Source organism: Symphalangus syndactylus, chromosome 12 (assembly GCF_028878055.3).
Source record: "Symphalangus syndactylus isolate Jambi chromosome 12, NHGRI_mSymSyn1-v2.1_pri, whole genome shotgun sequence".
Classification (NCBI taxonomy): domain Eukaryota; kingdom Metazoa; phylum Chordata; class Mammalia; order Primates; family Hylobatidae; genus Symphalangus; species Symphalangus syndactylus.
In genome coordinates, this window is record NC_072441.2 from 134,083,078 (window position 1) to 134,099,321 (window position 16,244).

At 56.3% G+C, this 16,244-nt stretch overlaps 1 protein-coding gene across 16 annotated transcripts in view; it reads right to left on the minus strand.

Annotated features, from left to right (window-relative positions):
• Positions 1-16,244, minus strand: part of PTPRF (protein tyrosine phosphatase receptor type F) — a 98,199-nt gene that overhangs the window by 52,409 nt on the left and 29,546 nt on the right. For 14 of the 16 annotated variants that reach the window (XM_063627583.1, XM_063627584.1, XM_055255145.2 and 11 more), the window contains one exon: positions 2,243-2,431. In XM_063627583.1, coding sequence (XP_063483653.1) covers positions 2,243-2,431 — 189 coding nt within the window. Of the gene's footprint in view, positions 1-2,242; positions 2,432-5,670; positions 5,785-16,244 lie in introns of those variants that run through there. The other 2 variants (XM_063627587.1, XM_055255146.2) reach the window with 1 other exon arrangement.

Consider the following 16,244-nt stretch of genomic DNA (forward strand, 5'->3'; position numbering starts at 1 on the left):
CCCTTACGAGAGGCCAGGCCATCAACTCAAGGTTTGACTGCCATTGACTCACTCACTGCTTACTGTAACTCCTTTTCAAACATGAGAAAACTGACACACGAAAAAGTTAACCAATGCCAGGGAGCTGGTAAGTGGTGTAGCCAGGACCCGATGAGACACAGGCAGGGGAAGACCGAGAAGGGCCCTCCGAGCCTTGCTCGGGAGTGTCACTTGACCAGGTAGGCAAGGAGGGCCCTCCAAGCCTTGCTCGGGAGCGTCACTTGACCACTGAGGCACAGCAAGGTATGAGCAGCAAACCTGACCTGCAGGATGATGGATTCTTGGGAGGGCCTGGAGGCAGGGAAAGCAGTGTCTGGTGCCTGGGATAGGACTGACGCAGCAGGAGGGGAGAAGGGGGCCAATGTGAGAGCCATGAGGGTGATACATTCGAGAGCTCTCAAATCAAACCAACTTGAGACCCATGTTCCTTAGGCTGGAGGGTGCCACTTACGGAAAGAGGGTACAGCTGTCTGGAAAGAAGGTCATCACTCCTCACTGATCACTGGTCAGGGTGACCAGAAGGCAGGTCTAATTTTGGATCTAGAGCTCAGGTAAGAGGTATGGGCTGGAAAGACTGAAGCTAAAGTTGCAGGTGAGGAGATGGCAGTTGGAGCTTTAGGAGGGGGTGAGCTTGTCCAGGGCAAGGCTGTGTCCATAGGGCAAGGGCAGGGCTTGGTGGAAGGGAAGATGCTGCTGCAGGGAAGGGGCACTAGGAAGAGGGAAGTCGCAAGAGACAGAGCCCTGGAAGGCTAGGGAAAAATGGGAGTGTGGTCGGGAAGGAGGGAGGAATGTTAGCTGCTGCCGAGAGGACAAGGAGGATGGGGCCTGAGTGGCATCCAGTGGAGTGATAGGCAAGGAAGGGGTGGCCCAGGGCCGGGCACCCCAAGCACTATATAAATACTAGATGAACCAACGTGTGAGCGAGCCTTCCCAGAGCTGCTGCCAGACAAGTCCATGTGGTTCCGTGGAGGGGCCCAGGCCTGCAGGGAGGAGCGTCTGGCTGCTTGGGGAGCCTGCCTGGAGGAACTATGAGAAAACGCAGAGGAGCCGAACTGTGCCGGCCGCTGTGCTGCGCTGGGCAGCGGCCGCAAACACTGCCGGCCGTTTGCTGCCTTGATTATGGCTGTTTTAATTAACTGCGCTACAGCTGCCTCCATCTTGTTGAGTTTTAATTAAATTAAATGAGCTAACACTTCGTGGGCTGTCTCAGGCGGCCGTGGCTGGGGCCAGAATCTTGCCCTGCTGGGCGGCTTGTCTCTCCCTCCTCCTGCTGGGCACCAAGGGGCTGTGAGCCTGGTGGGAATTGATGGGGAGGGGCTGGCATCCCAGGGAGTGGGAGGGCACCTCTGAAGCCTGCAGGCCCCTGAAAGGGGCAAGAGTCATGTCCTCCTTTTCAGCACTGACATCACAGCTGACAGGCAGCAGGGACTCTGGCCGGCACTGGCCATCCTGCCTGAGGCCAACCATCCCACAGCTAGCAGGAGGGCTCCTGAAGCAAAGACTATTGGTCCAGGCCGTGCTGGCAGCAGATGCAGAATGCAGCCAAGCTGATTCTGAGCCTCTTTTCCCGCCTGCTCTGTTCCCACAAAAACTGAATCAATTATCCTGGCAGGAGCCTCACAGGCAGATCGATCAATGGGGTGACACCTCCCTCCTGCACGATGGCATCCTTGCTCCCAGGGCTCTGAGCTGGCTCGACGGAGACATCCAGAGGAGACAGGTGGCTCTGGTGGTCGAGGGACAACAGCAAGTCCCCTTAGTTCCAGGCCCCTGAGATCCAGCCTTTTGAAGCCTGATGAATCAGGCACCTTTGGCCTCTTATCCCAGCTAAGCCCTGCCATCTGAGGAAGCAAAGAGAAGCATCATCCAGGTCCTGTCTCAGGCCAGGCTACAGGGAAGGAGGAGGGTGAACATCCATAGAGCACCCTTGAAGAGTCCACCACGCTGGCACATCACATGTGCTGGGAGGGGCAGAACTGGCCCAAAGTCTGGATCTCACAATCCCAAGAAGGTAAAGGCACAGCCAGCCACAAGCTCTCTCCCCTGAGCCAGGCACACCTGCAGCAAGGCCCATCCCATCCCACCAGGTGCCCTCCGCCCAGCCCTGGAGGCGCCCAGGCCCAAGGGAAGAGGCTGTGCTGGGATCTGACAAGACACTTGTTCTGAGGTCTGCAAGGCCCCTTGACCCCTGCCCTCTGCTCACCTGAACGCAGCTGCTTGATGCGGCCGTTGCTCGTGGCAGGGTCTACAGGAAGGAAGTCCTTGAACCAAGAAATCTCAGGGTCTGGATTTCCACCTGCGGCACATAGCATGGTGGCTGTGCGTGCCTTCTCCACCACCTTCAGCTGAGGCCCCATGTCGATGGAAGGGAACCCAGGGGGCAGCTGTTCCTCTGCAGACAAAGAGCAATGTGTGTATTAGGGTTGGCTCTGCCTGCCCCCTATGACCCCTCTGGGGGTAACCTCCCCAACTGCAGGTTGGCCAGGGCCCTCAGGAATCCCCTCCCCAATCTTTGACTTCTAAGCATGAAGCGTACCCCGATTTGAGGAACCAGGGTCCTAAGTCTCTTTGGCAGGGCAGAGGCTGCAGTGGGGCCCACCCCTGCCCTGTCAGGGAGTTTCCAGGTCTGAGAGGCAACGCTTCAGACTGAAGGCGTCAGCACTTATCTCTTCAGGCCCCGAGAAGAACGATAATCAATGCTCTGCTGGTCACAGCAGAAAGCACTGCATGGATGCTGGGGCTGCAGGGGGTGGGAGAGCTAGCGGGGAGCTCACACTGCATCCAACAGCCACAGCTCAGCCTGAAGGCCTCTGTGCTGTCCAGCCCCCTCTCCCCTGTCCGCACACAGTGTTCCCTTCATCCAGCCTTCAGCTCTATCACATGGCAGAGCCCCAGGTCACCGCCTGGTCTCTAGCCCTGACCCGGGGCACCCCAGCCCTACCAATGATCCCGTTCTAACTCTGATCCTGACCTTGACCTATTCGCTACTGCAGCCTTGACCTTGAGCTTTCTCCTTCACTCAGTCCTGACCCTGGGAGTCATGGTCAGGGCTGCGGACCATGCCTGAGAGCGTGGAGGCAAAGGAGATAAGCTCTAAAGACATGAAAAGTTGGTAGGGGGAGGCAAAACTCCCTCCTGCCTGCCTTCTCCCAGCTTGCTAGGGGGCGGCACACAGAGGAGTCACTGGCATGGAGTAAGAGGAACAGATGTCAGCAGCAAACCCACTCCCACTGTACATGGGCTCCCATATCAGCCCCGAGGGGCTGCAGGGCAAGGCTATCCACTCTCCAACCCTTGGAAGCACAAGTCAGGACAGGCTCAGGACTACTATAGACCAAATAGGACTCCCACCTTCACCACGAACTAGCTTTAGGGCCTGGCATGTTACTCATTCTGTGTCTCCTTTATCTACACACGCGGTTCAAGTGCCCACCTTGATGGTAAGGCCACTGTGAGGTCTGTATCTGATCATGCATGCAAGGTGTTGCGGAGCATCTGATATGGAATTCACTCCCAGTGAATATTAGCTGGTGTAACTAGTAAGGGCTGAGCCACTGGGGCAGACAGGTATTGAGACTAGAGTCGGGAGCTCCCTCTTCCATCCTAGGCTGGTGAGAGGCCCTTCCCACTAGGACCAAACCACCAATTTTCAAGGCCTCAGCAGAGTGTCTCTCCCAGTGTGGATGCCAGGCACACCCAATGTGGGGCAAGGGGAATGTGTGTCCTTTGTCTGTCTCCTGGGGAAGGTGGGGAGCTGGGCTCATGGTGGGGGAGACCGGCACCACTCTGTACCTCCCCTCCACAAGCCCAGCACAAGATGAGTGTGTGGGACCATGTGCCAAGGGAAGTCAGGCTTCTATGCCAGAGTAAAGGCACATGGCATCCTCAGACACGAAGAAGGTAAAGGCTGGCAGAAACCACCCCTCCTTGGAGCCTCTTGGAGACCTGGGGAGAGCGATTGGGGGGCGGGTAGAAGAGGCAGTTGGAGGAGCCCCAATAGGCAGGAGCAAGATACCTATCTATCTGCTGCCAGACCCCAGGGGACGCTCCCCAAGGCTCCAGCTGCCAGGGGCATCCCAAAGGGACTGTGGCCCATGAGGAGCAGAGGTCTCAGGCTACAGAGCAGTAGGATTCCCAACACGGCCTTGCGGCCCCAGCCTTTCCTGGGACCTGGCTGTACGTTTCCCCACCTGTAGCCCTAGAAGTTCTGGATATAAACCCAGTGTCTCCTTGGCTGTAAATACGATCCCACAGTGCCCTTTCAGATTTTTAAAAGTAAAATGTTCAACAGTGGCAAGAGAAGGGAAGGAGGACAGAAATGAAGAAGACTGAGAGGCACCAGGCAGGGGATCAGCCTCCTTTGGCCCAGCTGCTGCTTGCTTCCATAGGAAGGCCTGACGGGGACCAGGGGTGCAGGGCTCACCTCCCCAACACCTGGGGACACTCAGGGCTGCTAGGGCCATCCTGGGTGCCCTCCAGAGCATCAGTCTAACTCTTTCAAGACCTCATTCCTACCTGCCCAGCTCATGGGGAAGACGTGGCCACGGCCTGCCAGAGTCAGGGCCCAGGAGTCAAGTGGTCTTCATCTCCACCCGCAGATAGGGAAGGGAAGGGAAGTACAAATGTGTGCAGCCCCGTGTCTTGGAATCTACTCTGAATTCCTTACACGGGGAAGGTCTTTGGGATTTACGCCAAATTAAGGACAATTAATTTTCCTCCCTCAATTATCACGCCCTCAGCGGCTCTGTCCTTGGCTCAGATCATCCCTCAGGCACTGCCGCCAGAGCCTAAAACCAGAACGTGTGGAGAGCTGTCCATAAAACAGCGGGACCCAAAAGCCAGTCCCCTGTGCCAACTAGGCTTCTAGGCAGCACTCGGAAGTCTGCCACTCTGCCACTTGGGAAAGGAAGTGGGTCTTACAGGAAGGCTCCAGCCCCTCAGGAGTGACTCGCTGCTGCCTCTTCCTTCTCTCCCACCCAGGCGCCTCCGAACATTCAACTCAGCCAAGTACAGCAGCCCTTTCCCGACGCCCACCATGCGCCTGGCCTGGCTGAGCACTGGGCATCCTGGTGTAAACTGATCTATCAGCCAGACTGGCACACTTACCACCTTCCCCCACGGGCACCCGCAGAAGCTGGGTCTACCGCGGCGTCAACACTCAGGCTGAGGACATGGGCAACTCCTCAGCTGATGTCACATGATCACTCTAAACCCATCAACAACTGGGAAAACTGAGACCCAGGTACGAGGCACAGTAAGATTTATGGAGCATTTACCAGGTTCCAGGTACTATGTTAAAATGCTTTACAAAATGACTTAATCTTTACGAAACCCTTATGAGGTGCATGGGCAACCAGGGGCTGAGAGATCTAGACATCTAGACACCTGCCCAAGGTCACATAGCTAAATCGGAGGCGGGGCTGGGAGGAGACTGGGTGGTAGGCCCCCAGCGCCAGCGCTCTAGCCGAGAACACCCCGCTGGAGAGAGGGCCGGCAGCCCTCCTCCACACCACGCCTCTGCCAGCGGGGCTCAGGCTCCACTGCAGAGCCCCGCACACGCGCCGCGGCGTTTGCATTTACCGCAAAGCGAACCCCAGGGTCCCCCACACGAGGAGAGTCGCAGGCACGCACCCACGTTCCAACCCCGGGATGCACCAGTCACGCTAAGTCCCCTCAAATCGCCTCCTGTTGGCGCCGAAGGTGAGGAAGGGCCCCTCCCCGCTCCAGGCCAGCCGGTAGCCATGGCGACGGTGGAGCGGCGGGCGCCGCGGCGGAAGGGCTGCATGTGCCCGAGTCCGTGCAGGCGCGCGCGTCCGCTGTCCGCCCCGGCACCGCCCTTCCCGCCCCCGCCTGGGTGGAGCCTCTGCGCCCCTTCCCAGGCCCCGGCTCCCCAGCTCCAGGGAATCTTCCCACTAGGCTTTCCCGCTTCACCGACGCGGACCCCCGCTCCACCCCCAACCGGGTGCCCTGCACAGTGCGGGGAGGGGCCATCTGCCTCCGCAGCCTCAGCGCCGGGGGCGTCCGCACTACGCGTCTCAGGGCCATCGCCTGATAAGAGGGTCCCCTGGACGGAAGGAGAAGCCCATGGGGACTTTAGGGGCCTTCAGAGGTACCCAGGAGCCCGAGTCTCCACACCGTTTGCGGACTCTACCTGCATGCATAGGCAGCACGCACACACATTCCCTAAGGTCTCCCCGGCTCGCGCAGATCGGTGTGCAAGGTGGGGAGTGTGCACGTGTTTGTGAATGCCTCCTGCACCTAACTGCGCTGGCCTTTACCCACTGCAGCAAGGAGACCTGTCCCCTTCCGTGGAGAGGTTTGGTTGCCCCATGGGCAGAAGACGATGACAAGCCCTAGCGAGGGAAGGGTCGGGGGTCGATGGTGGGGATCCAAGGTTCAGAGGTGGATAAGAGCTTGGCTAACCTCCCACAGCAGTGTTGGAGCTGATCGGTTTGACTCCACAGCTCACCTGCTATCTTGGTGGCTTCCTGGAGGAGGGAGATTCAAGAACAGGAAACAAATGAGCATGGGAGGCAGAAAGCTTTCCAGGGAGGAGGGGAAAACTGCCTTTGTAAAGGCTGTTGTGGGGGAAGGTGGTGGGATGACAGTACCAAGGCGAGTCTGGTGGGAGCTGGGGCATGTGTTGGGGTCCTGACAGATGAGCCTAAGATGGGGGTGGAGGCTGCTGAGGCCCCCTACAAAGTACACACAGGTCTCTTTGTCCAGCTCAGCCTTAGACGCCTGAGGGTGAGTCTCTGGGCCAGAGGGAGGGGACTGCACCAGGGAAGCTGACAGATGGAGACGCCTTGCAGGGTCCTGGGGCAAGCATCACCGTCTGTCAGTATGACCTTTTCACCCATGTTTACCCAGCTTCATGGCTTCTCCGTGCAAACGCAGGCACGCACCCGCACACACAGACACAGGCTCCCTGGGGTGGCACCGTCTGTGAGCCTGACCGCCTCCCCTAAGCTTGAGTGTTGGGCCTGGCCTCACCCTGCCTCTCAACACACAGACACCGTAGAAACATGCACAGCCAGGAACCCACAGAAATATACATGGAGAAACAGACAGGCGTAAAAATAGAAACCTACATGTGCATGTGGAGGGGCACCTGCAGTGACTAGCACCTGTGGAAACAGACACATGCAAGCAGATCCAGAGGCGGTGCACACAGACACGCAAACACACATGTGGAGACATGCAGAGCCAGACACACCTATGCCAAGACACGTGCGCCTGGAGACACATGCAGGGACGAGACACATGAAGGAACCTTGTAGGTGGCAGGGCTGCTGGCTCCCCTGCCCTTCAGCCGCTCCACAGAAGCCAAGGCCACCTCCAGCAGCTCCATCCTCAGCAGGGCCAGGGCCAGACGCCTTCCAAAAGTCGAAGGCTGCCAGAACTGCACGCTCCCACACTCTCCCAGAGAGCCCAGCCCCACCCCCAGGCTTCCAGGCAGTAAGGGGGGCCTGGGGAACCTTGGGCCCATCTCCCTTCGCAGCTTTGAGTCTCGATTTTCAGCTGTTTTTCCAAGAGCAAACTCCCACCTCTTCCAGCACTCAGATTTCATCAAACTTGGCATCTTAAAAGCCTGTTTTGTTTTTCAATCTGAGCTGTTTGGGGCCTGTTGGCAGGCACGGCCTCCCCCTCCCAGTCATCCCCCCCTTCCTCGGGTTTCCCCGGCACCCCACATCGCCCTACTCAACCTGGTTGAGGCCTCCCCACCACATGAACCCAGGGGCCATGCCCTGCGCATACACCCGACCCGCACTGCAGTTCCAGACTCGGGCCCACAATGGACTCTCCTTCAGTGGTTCCCCAACCTCAGCCCTACTCCAGGGAGACTCTTGTCATCCATTCACTCCCTAGGTTTGGGCCCTGCTTCCAGTCACTATAGACACTGATAGCCTCCCTCTCACTTCTCAGCCCCGCTGTCTCCCAACACCAAAGCCAGCAATGGCTCCACGGAACTAACTGTTAAGGACACATGCCGGGCCTCTCCGCAGCACCCCACCCTGCTGACCACTCCTCCTCCTTCGCACACTTCTTCTCTTGGCCTTCTTGGCCTCACACGCTCCTGGTTTCCCTCCAGTCTCTCAGGAACCTCCTCCCAACATGAAGAGTCGGTTCCTGGGGCTCCTTCTGTCCTGGCTCTGGCTCCCTGAGATTTGCTATTTCTCAGCCTGCAAGATTCCAACTCCAGATGTCCCCCCGGAGTGCCAGGCAAACGTGTACGAGGCCTCTTTGACACCTCCCCGGATGCCTGCGCACACCTGGCTCAACAGATTTCTAACTGAACTCACCAACTCGCCTCCTGAAACCTGGTCCTCTAGTACGTGAATCTTAGAAATGGCACCCCCACCTACCCAGCCCCAGAGCCAGGAACCTGGAGCCTTGCACCTCCCCAATCCTACAGGTAGCCAGGCAGGCCTCTACTCTTTCTAATCTTATTATCATTATTATTATTTTTTGAGATGGAGTCTCGCTTGGTCGCCCAGGCTGGAGTGCAGTGGCGCCATCTCGTATCACTGCAACCTCTGCCTCCCGGGTTCAAGCAATTCTCATGCCTCAGCCTCCAGAGTAGCTGGGATTACAGGCTCCTGCCACCACACCCAGCTAATTTTTACAGTTTTAGTAGAGACGGGGTTTCACTATGTTGGCCAGGCTGGTCTCGAACTCCTGATCTCATGTGATCTGCTCACCTTGGCCTCCCAAAATGCTGGCATTATAGGCATGATCCACCATGCCCAGCCTCTTTCTAACCTTCTAGTGATCTGCTCCCCTATCTTCCCCTACCCATACCCAGATTTGCGCCAACGCCATCACTCACCTGGACTGCAACAACCTGTCATTGGTTTCCTTCCAGCCCCGACTATGCACCCACACGGACCTTTCTGAAGCTTAAGTTTGATCATGTCATTCCTCTGACTAAAATTTGGCCAGGAGCAGTGGCTCATGCCTGTAATCCCAGCACTCTGGGAGGCCAAGACGGGCGAATCATTTGAGGTCAGGAGTTCAAGACCAGCCTGGCCAACATGTTTCGTGAAACCCCATCTCTACTAAAAATACAAAAAATTAGCCGGGCGTGGTGGTGCATGCCTGTAATCCCAAGCTATTCGGGACGCTGAGACATGAGAATTGCTTGAACCCAGAAGGCAGAGGTTGCAGTGAGCTGAGATCACACCACTGCACTCCAGCCTGGGTGGCAGAGCAAGACTCCGTCTCAAAAAAGTCCTCTCAGGGCCAGGCGCGGTGGCTCAAGCCTGTAATCCCAGCACTTTGGGAGGCTGAGGCAGGTGGATCACAAGGTCAGGAGATCGAGACCATCCTGGCTAACATGGTGAAACCCCATCTATACTAAAAATACAAAAAATTAGTCAGGTGTGGTGGTGCGTGCCTGTAGTCCCAGCTGCTTGGAAGGCTGAGGCAGGAGAATCATCTGAACCCGGGAGGTGGAGGTTGCAGTGAGCCGAGATTGTGCCACTGCACTCCAGTCTGGGCAACAGAGTCAGACACCATCTCAAAAAAAAAAAAAAAAAAAAAAAGAGTCCTCTCTCCCCAGCAAGCAAACCAGGAGGAGGGAGCACCTTACCAAGGATGGAGAATGTGCACACACAGGGCATTTGGGCATTTAAACCTCCATCTTGGTGAGCCTGTTTCCAGAGCCACTGGCTCCACTGTGGTCATGAGGCTAGGGAACATGTACAGTGGGCCTTACAAGTACCTGTGACTATAGGGGCAGGGGGGCAGGCTGGGCACAGGGGAAGTGCCCAGTGTCCATGGCTAACAGAAGAGGCAGGAGTACCACCTACTAAACAGGAACACTCATGCGGAAGGGAATCCACTTGGGTGCTTCAAGGCAGATCACAGCTAATAAAAACAGGAGAACTTACTTAATACCTCTCCCATCCCTATCCCTGGGGCCTAGAACCTCCAGGAAATGGTTGTAGAACCTCAAGTCTGCATGGATCTGAAATCTACTGTGGTCATGGGGGTGTAAGGACAGGTCACAGAGGACCACAGCAGCTGGACCAGGGGTATACAGGTCATGCCTCAGTTGCTAAGGGAGGGGTAGAAGCTGGCTTGGGTTCCAGGTTCTGGGGCTACTTCTACATCCTCTGTGCTGCAAATCAGGTAGGTGACAGACCCAGCTTCTGCCAAAGCAGACTGTTACCCCAGACACACATGTAGACAATAGAAAGGGATCACATCTTGCCACTTGGGAAGCCATCTTGTGCCTGCAATAGCCCTTTACCCAACTCCCCAGCCATCAAAGTCAGGCCTGGGCCAAGTCATTCCACCATGGGTGGAAGGAATATACAGGTTTGGAGCAGGGAAGGAGGTGGAGCAGGGAGAGATGACTCCTTGAGAAAACACACATGCACCCATCTTGCAAATGTAGGTCCCTCACCAGCTCTGCTCCAGTTCCAGCCCAGCCCAGGATACCTCAGGACAGGGTCATATGTCTATCATTGGACCTCTGTCTCTAGGGCTATTTCCAAAAGGACTGTGTTGGGGAGTGGTCAGAGGGTATATCAAGAGGTCCTTCATCATCCTACGAGCCCCAGAGCCAGCCAGGGTCAGAGCTCCTGCAGAACCCAGAGGTCCAAGCCCAGTACAGCACTGATTTGCCCCCACCCTGGTCACTACTTCATGTGCCTGACAGCCCTTCCCCAGAGCCTGCTCCAAGGCTGGCAACACCAGGCACTCCATCAAGACACCTGGATTCCCTGGCCTGCATGGCATAGGTGGTATGGTCCTGGCTGGACACTGAGGCCAGGTGGGAACAAACAGAAGGGACTGTGGGCTTGGTGGCGTAGGGGAGGGAGAGGAAAGGGTCCCAAGACCTCCTCTGCAGGCAGGTCTGGGCAGGATCCCTATCTGGTGCACCCCACCTCCTGGCCTGGCTACAGAGTTGCTGCTGAGGTCGACCACCACAGGTGCTGAGAACAGCTCAGCCAGATCATTCTGGCCACATCCAACTCTGTCGAACTTCCTGGCTGACCAACAGCTCCAAACAGGGATCCTGCGGGGTCCCAGAGACAATGAGCCCAGACACAGCATCTCCGACCTCCTGCCAGTGCCAGACTGACCCCACCACACTTCAGCTCGGGCTGCTTGCTGCCCACTCCTGCTGCTGCCCACACAGCTTGTAAGGCACACACCACCTGCTGTCCACTCCCACCTCCACACACTCCCGAGGCACACCTACACACAGAGCCTGCTGCACATCACCCGCTGTACACAACACATACATGCACATGCATTGTCTGACATCCACACACATACACCACGTACTACATGTACAAGCACACAGCCTGCTGCACACCACCTGCTGCACACATCACACACATGGCCTGCTGCACAAATATAGTGCCTGTTGCACATGTGCATGTGCATGTACACACACACACACACTGCCTGCTGCATACACACAGTCTGCTGCACACCACCTGCTGTACACACCACACAGCCTGCTGCATGCACACACATGCAGTGCCCACTGCATACCACCTATTGTACACACACGCACACACACACTGCCTGCTGCACATGTACATACACACTCTGCCTGCTGCACACCATCTACTGTACATACCATGCACACTGCTTGCTGTACACCCCTGCAAACTACCCGCTGCGCACACACACACTGCCTGATACATACACAGCCTGCTACACACCACCTGCTGGACACACACACACAAACACACTGCCTGACACATCCACACAGCCTGCTACACACCACCTACTGTAAACACACACACACACACACACACACAGCCTGATACATACATAGCCTGCTACACACTACCTGCTGCACACCCCACAAACTACTCGCCGCACATAAACACGCACACACACACACCACACACTGCCTGATAAACACACTGCCTGCTGTACAAACACACACACACACACACACACACACACACACAGAGCGTGATACATACACACAGCCTGCTGCACACCACCTGCTGTACACCACACAAACTACTCGCTGCATGCTGCACATAAACACACACCACACACTGCCTGATACATACACACACTGCCTGCTGCACACCACCTGCTGTACACACACACTGCCTGCTGCACACAGTCTACTGCACACCTATTGCACACCCTTGCTGCACATAAACACACACACGCTGCCTGATATAAACACAGGTAGCCTGCCGCATGGCACACTGCACACATATACTGCCTGATACAAACACACACACTGCCTACTGCCCACACGCTGCCTGATGCATACGCCTTGCTGTATACATAGCCCATTAAGGTACTCACTACCTGCTTACACACCACACCCACGCACTGCCTGATGCACATACGTGCACACAAACACTGCGCGCTGCATACACAGCCCATAAAGCATGCAGTACCTCCTGCACACACTGCCCCTTCCCCACTGCCTGATGCTCACGTGTGCACCCACTACTGCACACCCTGTTCTGTGCACACAGCTTGCAAGGCAGCACCCCTGCTGTATACACTGCACCACACACTTCACACACACACTGCCTTAAACGTGGCACACAGGGCACCCACACCACACAAAGAGTGCAGGTTATCTGCCCTATCAATGACGCCAAGACAAATAATGCTACCTGTACTCAGAACCCTTGGAGCTAGGCCCCCCAGGACAAGTCCAAAACAGCTCATCTCTGCTCCACAGCCTCTTTCTTCTCCCCGCCTCCTTGTCCCTCCCAGAACCTACCCAAAGTCATCAGTGCCCTCCCCACACCACTGAATGTCTGGCGGCCTCCTGGGCTTTCCCGGCCAGTCCTTCCAGGCCTGAAATCTGCGGCCCCAGGTGAATCCATGACTTACAGACTGAGCTCCAAGACCTTCACTGCCCCCCAACCTCCTGAAGGGAAAGGCCAGGAATCCAGGCCTGCCTCCCTCCCCTCCCCCAGAGCTCCCCCTCCGTCGTGAGGGAAAATGTCAGATTCCCTGTCTCAGTGGCGGCAGCAGGCGGGTTGGAGGGGGAGTGATTCAGCCGCCGCCTCAAGAGTGCGGAGCGAGAAGAGCTTTTCCTGCCATTACCCGGCGAGGGAGGCTGGCGCGCTAATGGCTTCAATTACCACTCAGACAGGAACGCTGGGCGGCGGGCCCCACGCTCATCACAGCCAGGACGGGCTCACTCTGGCCAGCTTGTGCTGGGCACCCCCACCTCGTATGCAGTCCTGGCGGGGGTGTCGAGGGGAGGCCACACTGGGAATGACAATCCTGCTCAGATGCGAGGTGCAAAGGGCATGGCTGTGGGGAATTTGGGGGGGCACTCCTACGGGCTGTGATGGGAGTGGCCCTGGTGCCAGAGCAGTTGGGCCTGGTGTGACATGAGGCAAAGGCAGAGGGCACAGAACAGACTATAGGCCTGGGCTCCTTTTTGGGGGCACACTGATCTTCACCTGAGCCAGTTCACCCCAGAGAGCCCTCAGACACTCTCCAAGGAGACCAGCTCACAGGGAGAGCTGTGTGCAACTCAGGAAGGACTCTTACTTCCCAGACCCCAACTAGCTCCGTTCCCTCCCCAGCCCTCCTCGGACCCTGTGGTGGCCTCCCAAGAATGGCCCTGGCTCCTGCCGGCCCCAACCCAGAGCTCCAGTCCAGCCATCCTTTCACCCAGTTCCTGCAGGCAACCAGCTTTCCTGACCCTCCTAGGAGGGAGGGGAGGGGTGGGGTGAGGCGGGGCAGGGGGCGGGTGTTCACCCTCTGGGCTGCTTCCCTCTGGCCCTCCTGCAGCACGCCTTTCTGTCAAGCCCAGTGCTAGTCAAGGTTATACAGACCAGCAGGATAAGTCAGCATTTTGTCTTCCTGGTGCTGTGTTTCAGAAGCAGGAGGGGCTCACTCAGGCCCACAGCTCCACACTCTTCCCCGGGGCATGCACAGGGTCTGGGTGCTTGCGCCACACTCTCCCCAGCCTCATCAGACACTTCTCACACCCCAGAAGCACAAACATATACTGCCGGTCCCCGGCAGAGAAACCAAACGGAGGCACCTCCTGCAGAGACACCTCCTGGCAGTCTTTTTTTTTTTTTTTTTTGAGACGGAGTCTCCTGTCGCCCAGGCTGGAATGCCGTGGCGCAATCTCAGCTCACTGCAACCTCCTCCTCCTGGGTTCAAGCAATTGTCCTGCCTCAGCCTCCCAAGTAGCTGGGACTACAGGCGTGCGCCACCATGCCCAGTTAGTTTTGTATTTTTTGGTAGAGATGGGGTTTCGCCATGTTGGCCAGGCTGGTCTCGAACTCCTGACCTCAAGTGATGTGCAGGCCTCTGCCTCCCCAAGTGCTGAGATTACAGGTGTGAGCCACCACACGCAGCCCCTCCTGTCAGTCTGAAGTTGGTCCTCCTCACCCCAGGCCTGAAAGACCACCTCCATCCTCCTCAACCCTTTGAAAGGTAAGGCTGCCCAGGGCAGTGGCAGAGGTAAGAGGGCTCCTGACACAGGACCTGAGGCTTAGGCGCTTTTGAAGGACTCCTCTTTCAACACTAACAAGGAGGCCCTGTTCCCCAATCTGAGAGCCTGAAAAGAAGCCCTCTGGGGCCTCTGGTCCTTTAGCCACCTCCCAAATGCCAGGGCAGGGCAGATGGCTCCCTGCCAGGACAGATGCCAATAGGAGGACTGGGCAGCGTTGAAATACTTGCCCCCAGGTCACGAGTGGGGAAACAGGTCAGGAGTGGCAGGGAGGAGCCTGGGAACACTCAGCAATCAGTGATGCTGGCCCAGGGCCTGTTCTCTGAGTTCCTATTGCACAGGTAAGTCCCCCCGTGGGAGCAGGTAGTGGGGCTGCACCACCCGGATGATGCCAGGCAGCACGGAGGCCAACCACCTTCAGCTCACGTGGTGAGGCCTCAAGATGTACAGCTTCCAGCCCCACAGCAACCACCACCACACTCCTGGGAAGCGCCTCATACATAGCATTCAATCTTCATTCAATCTTCCAAACCAGCTTGGGTGGGAGGCATTATATCCATTTACAGATGGAGCAAATGAGGGTCAGAGGCATAGTTACTAACCCAAAGACACACGGGAAGTGAGTGGTCCAGAGTCTTAACCACTGTCCTCTATGGCTCCTCTAAGCTTGTAGAGCCCACGGACTCATACGAGACACAGATGCAAAAGAGTAACCGACACTGGGTGCAGTGGCTCATGCCTGTAATCCCAGCACTTTGGGAGGCCAAGGTGGGCGAGGTCAGGAGTTCGAGACCAGCCTGGCCAACATGGTGAAACCCCATCTCTACTAAAAATACAAACATTAGCTGGGCGTGTTGGCACCTGCCAGTAGTCCCAGCTACTTGGGAAGCTGAGGCAGGAGAATCACTTGAACCTGGGAGGTGGAGGTTGCAGTGAGCCAAGATCTCGCCACTGCACTCCAGCCTGGCAACAGAGTGAGACTCTGTCTCAAAAAAAAACTAAAAAACCCCCAAAACCAAACAACAACAACAACAACAAAAAGAGTAACTGAATGGAGATGTGTGTGTGAACAGATAAAGCCACAGCGTAAAAATGGCCAATGTGAAAAGATGTTCAGCTGTTCTTGTAATCAAAGAAATGCAAATTAAATTGAGATGCCATTTTTTGCCTATTAACTTGGCAAAAAATATTTTTTTGATGATATTTCCCAACAGTAGGGAAGATGTGCAGGAAAGAGGCCCTCTTCTGCCCTGCTTGGCAGGAGTATGAACTGACATAATCTTCTGGAAATATCGAAAGGCTTAAAATTGCATGTGCCTTTTGACTCAGCAATTCCACTTCCACGAACCTAGAATAAGGGAATAATCAGTAAGGTGAACACATCCATCTGCAACGACGTGTATGGCACCTTATTTATAGAAACAAAAAAACTGAGAACATATGTGTCCAACAATAAGGGAATGGCTAAATAAATTAGGGTACTTCCATGTGACAGCTTATCCATAGCCATTAAGGATAATGATACAGGCCGGACGTGGTGGCTCACGCCTGTAATCCCAGCACTTTGGGAGGCCAGAGTGGATGGATCACGAGGTCAGGAGTTCCAGACCAGCCTGATCAATATGGTGAAACCCCGTCTTTACTAAAAATACAAAAATTAGCCAGGAGTGGTGGTGCACGCCTGTAGTCCCAGCTACTCGGGAGGCTGAGCCAGGAGAATCGCTTGAACCCAGGAGGCAGAGGTTGCAGTGAGCCAAGATGGCACCACGGCACTCCAGAC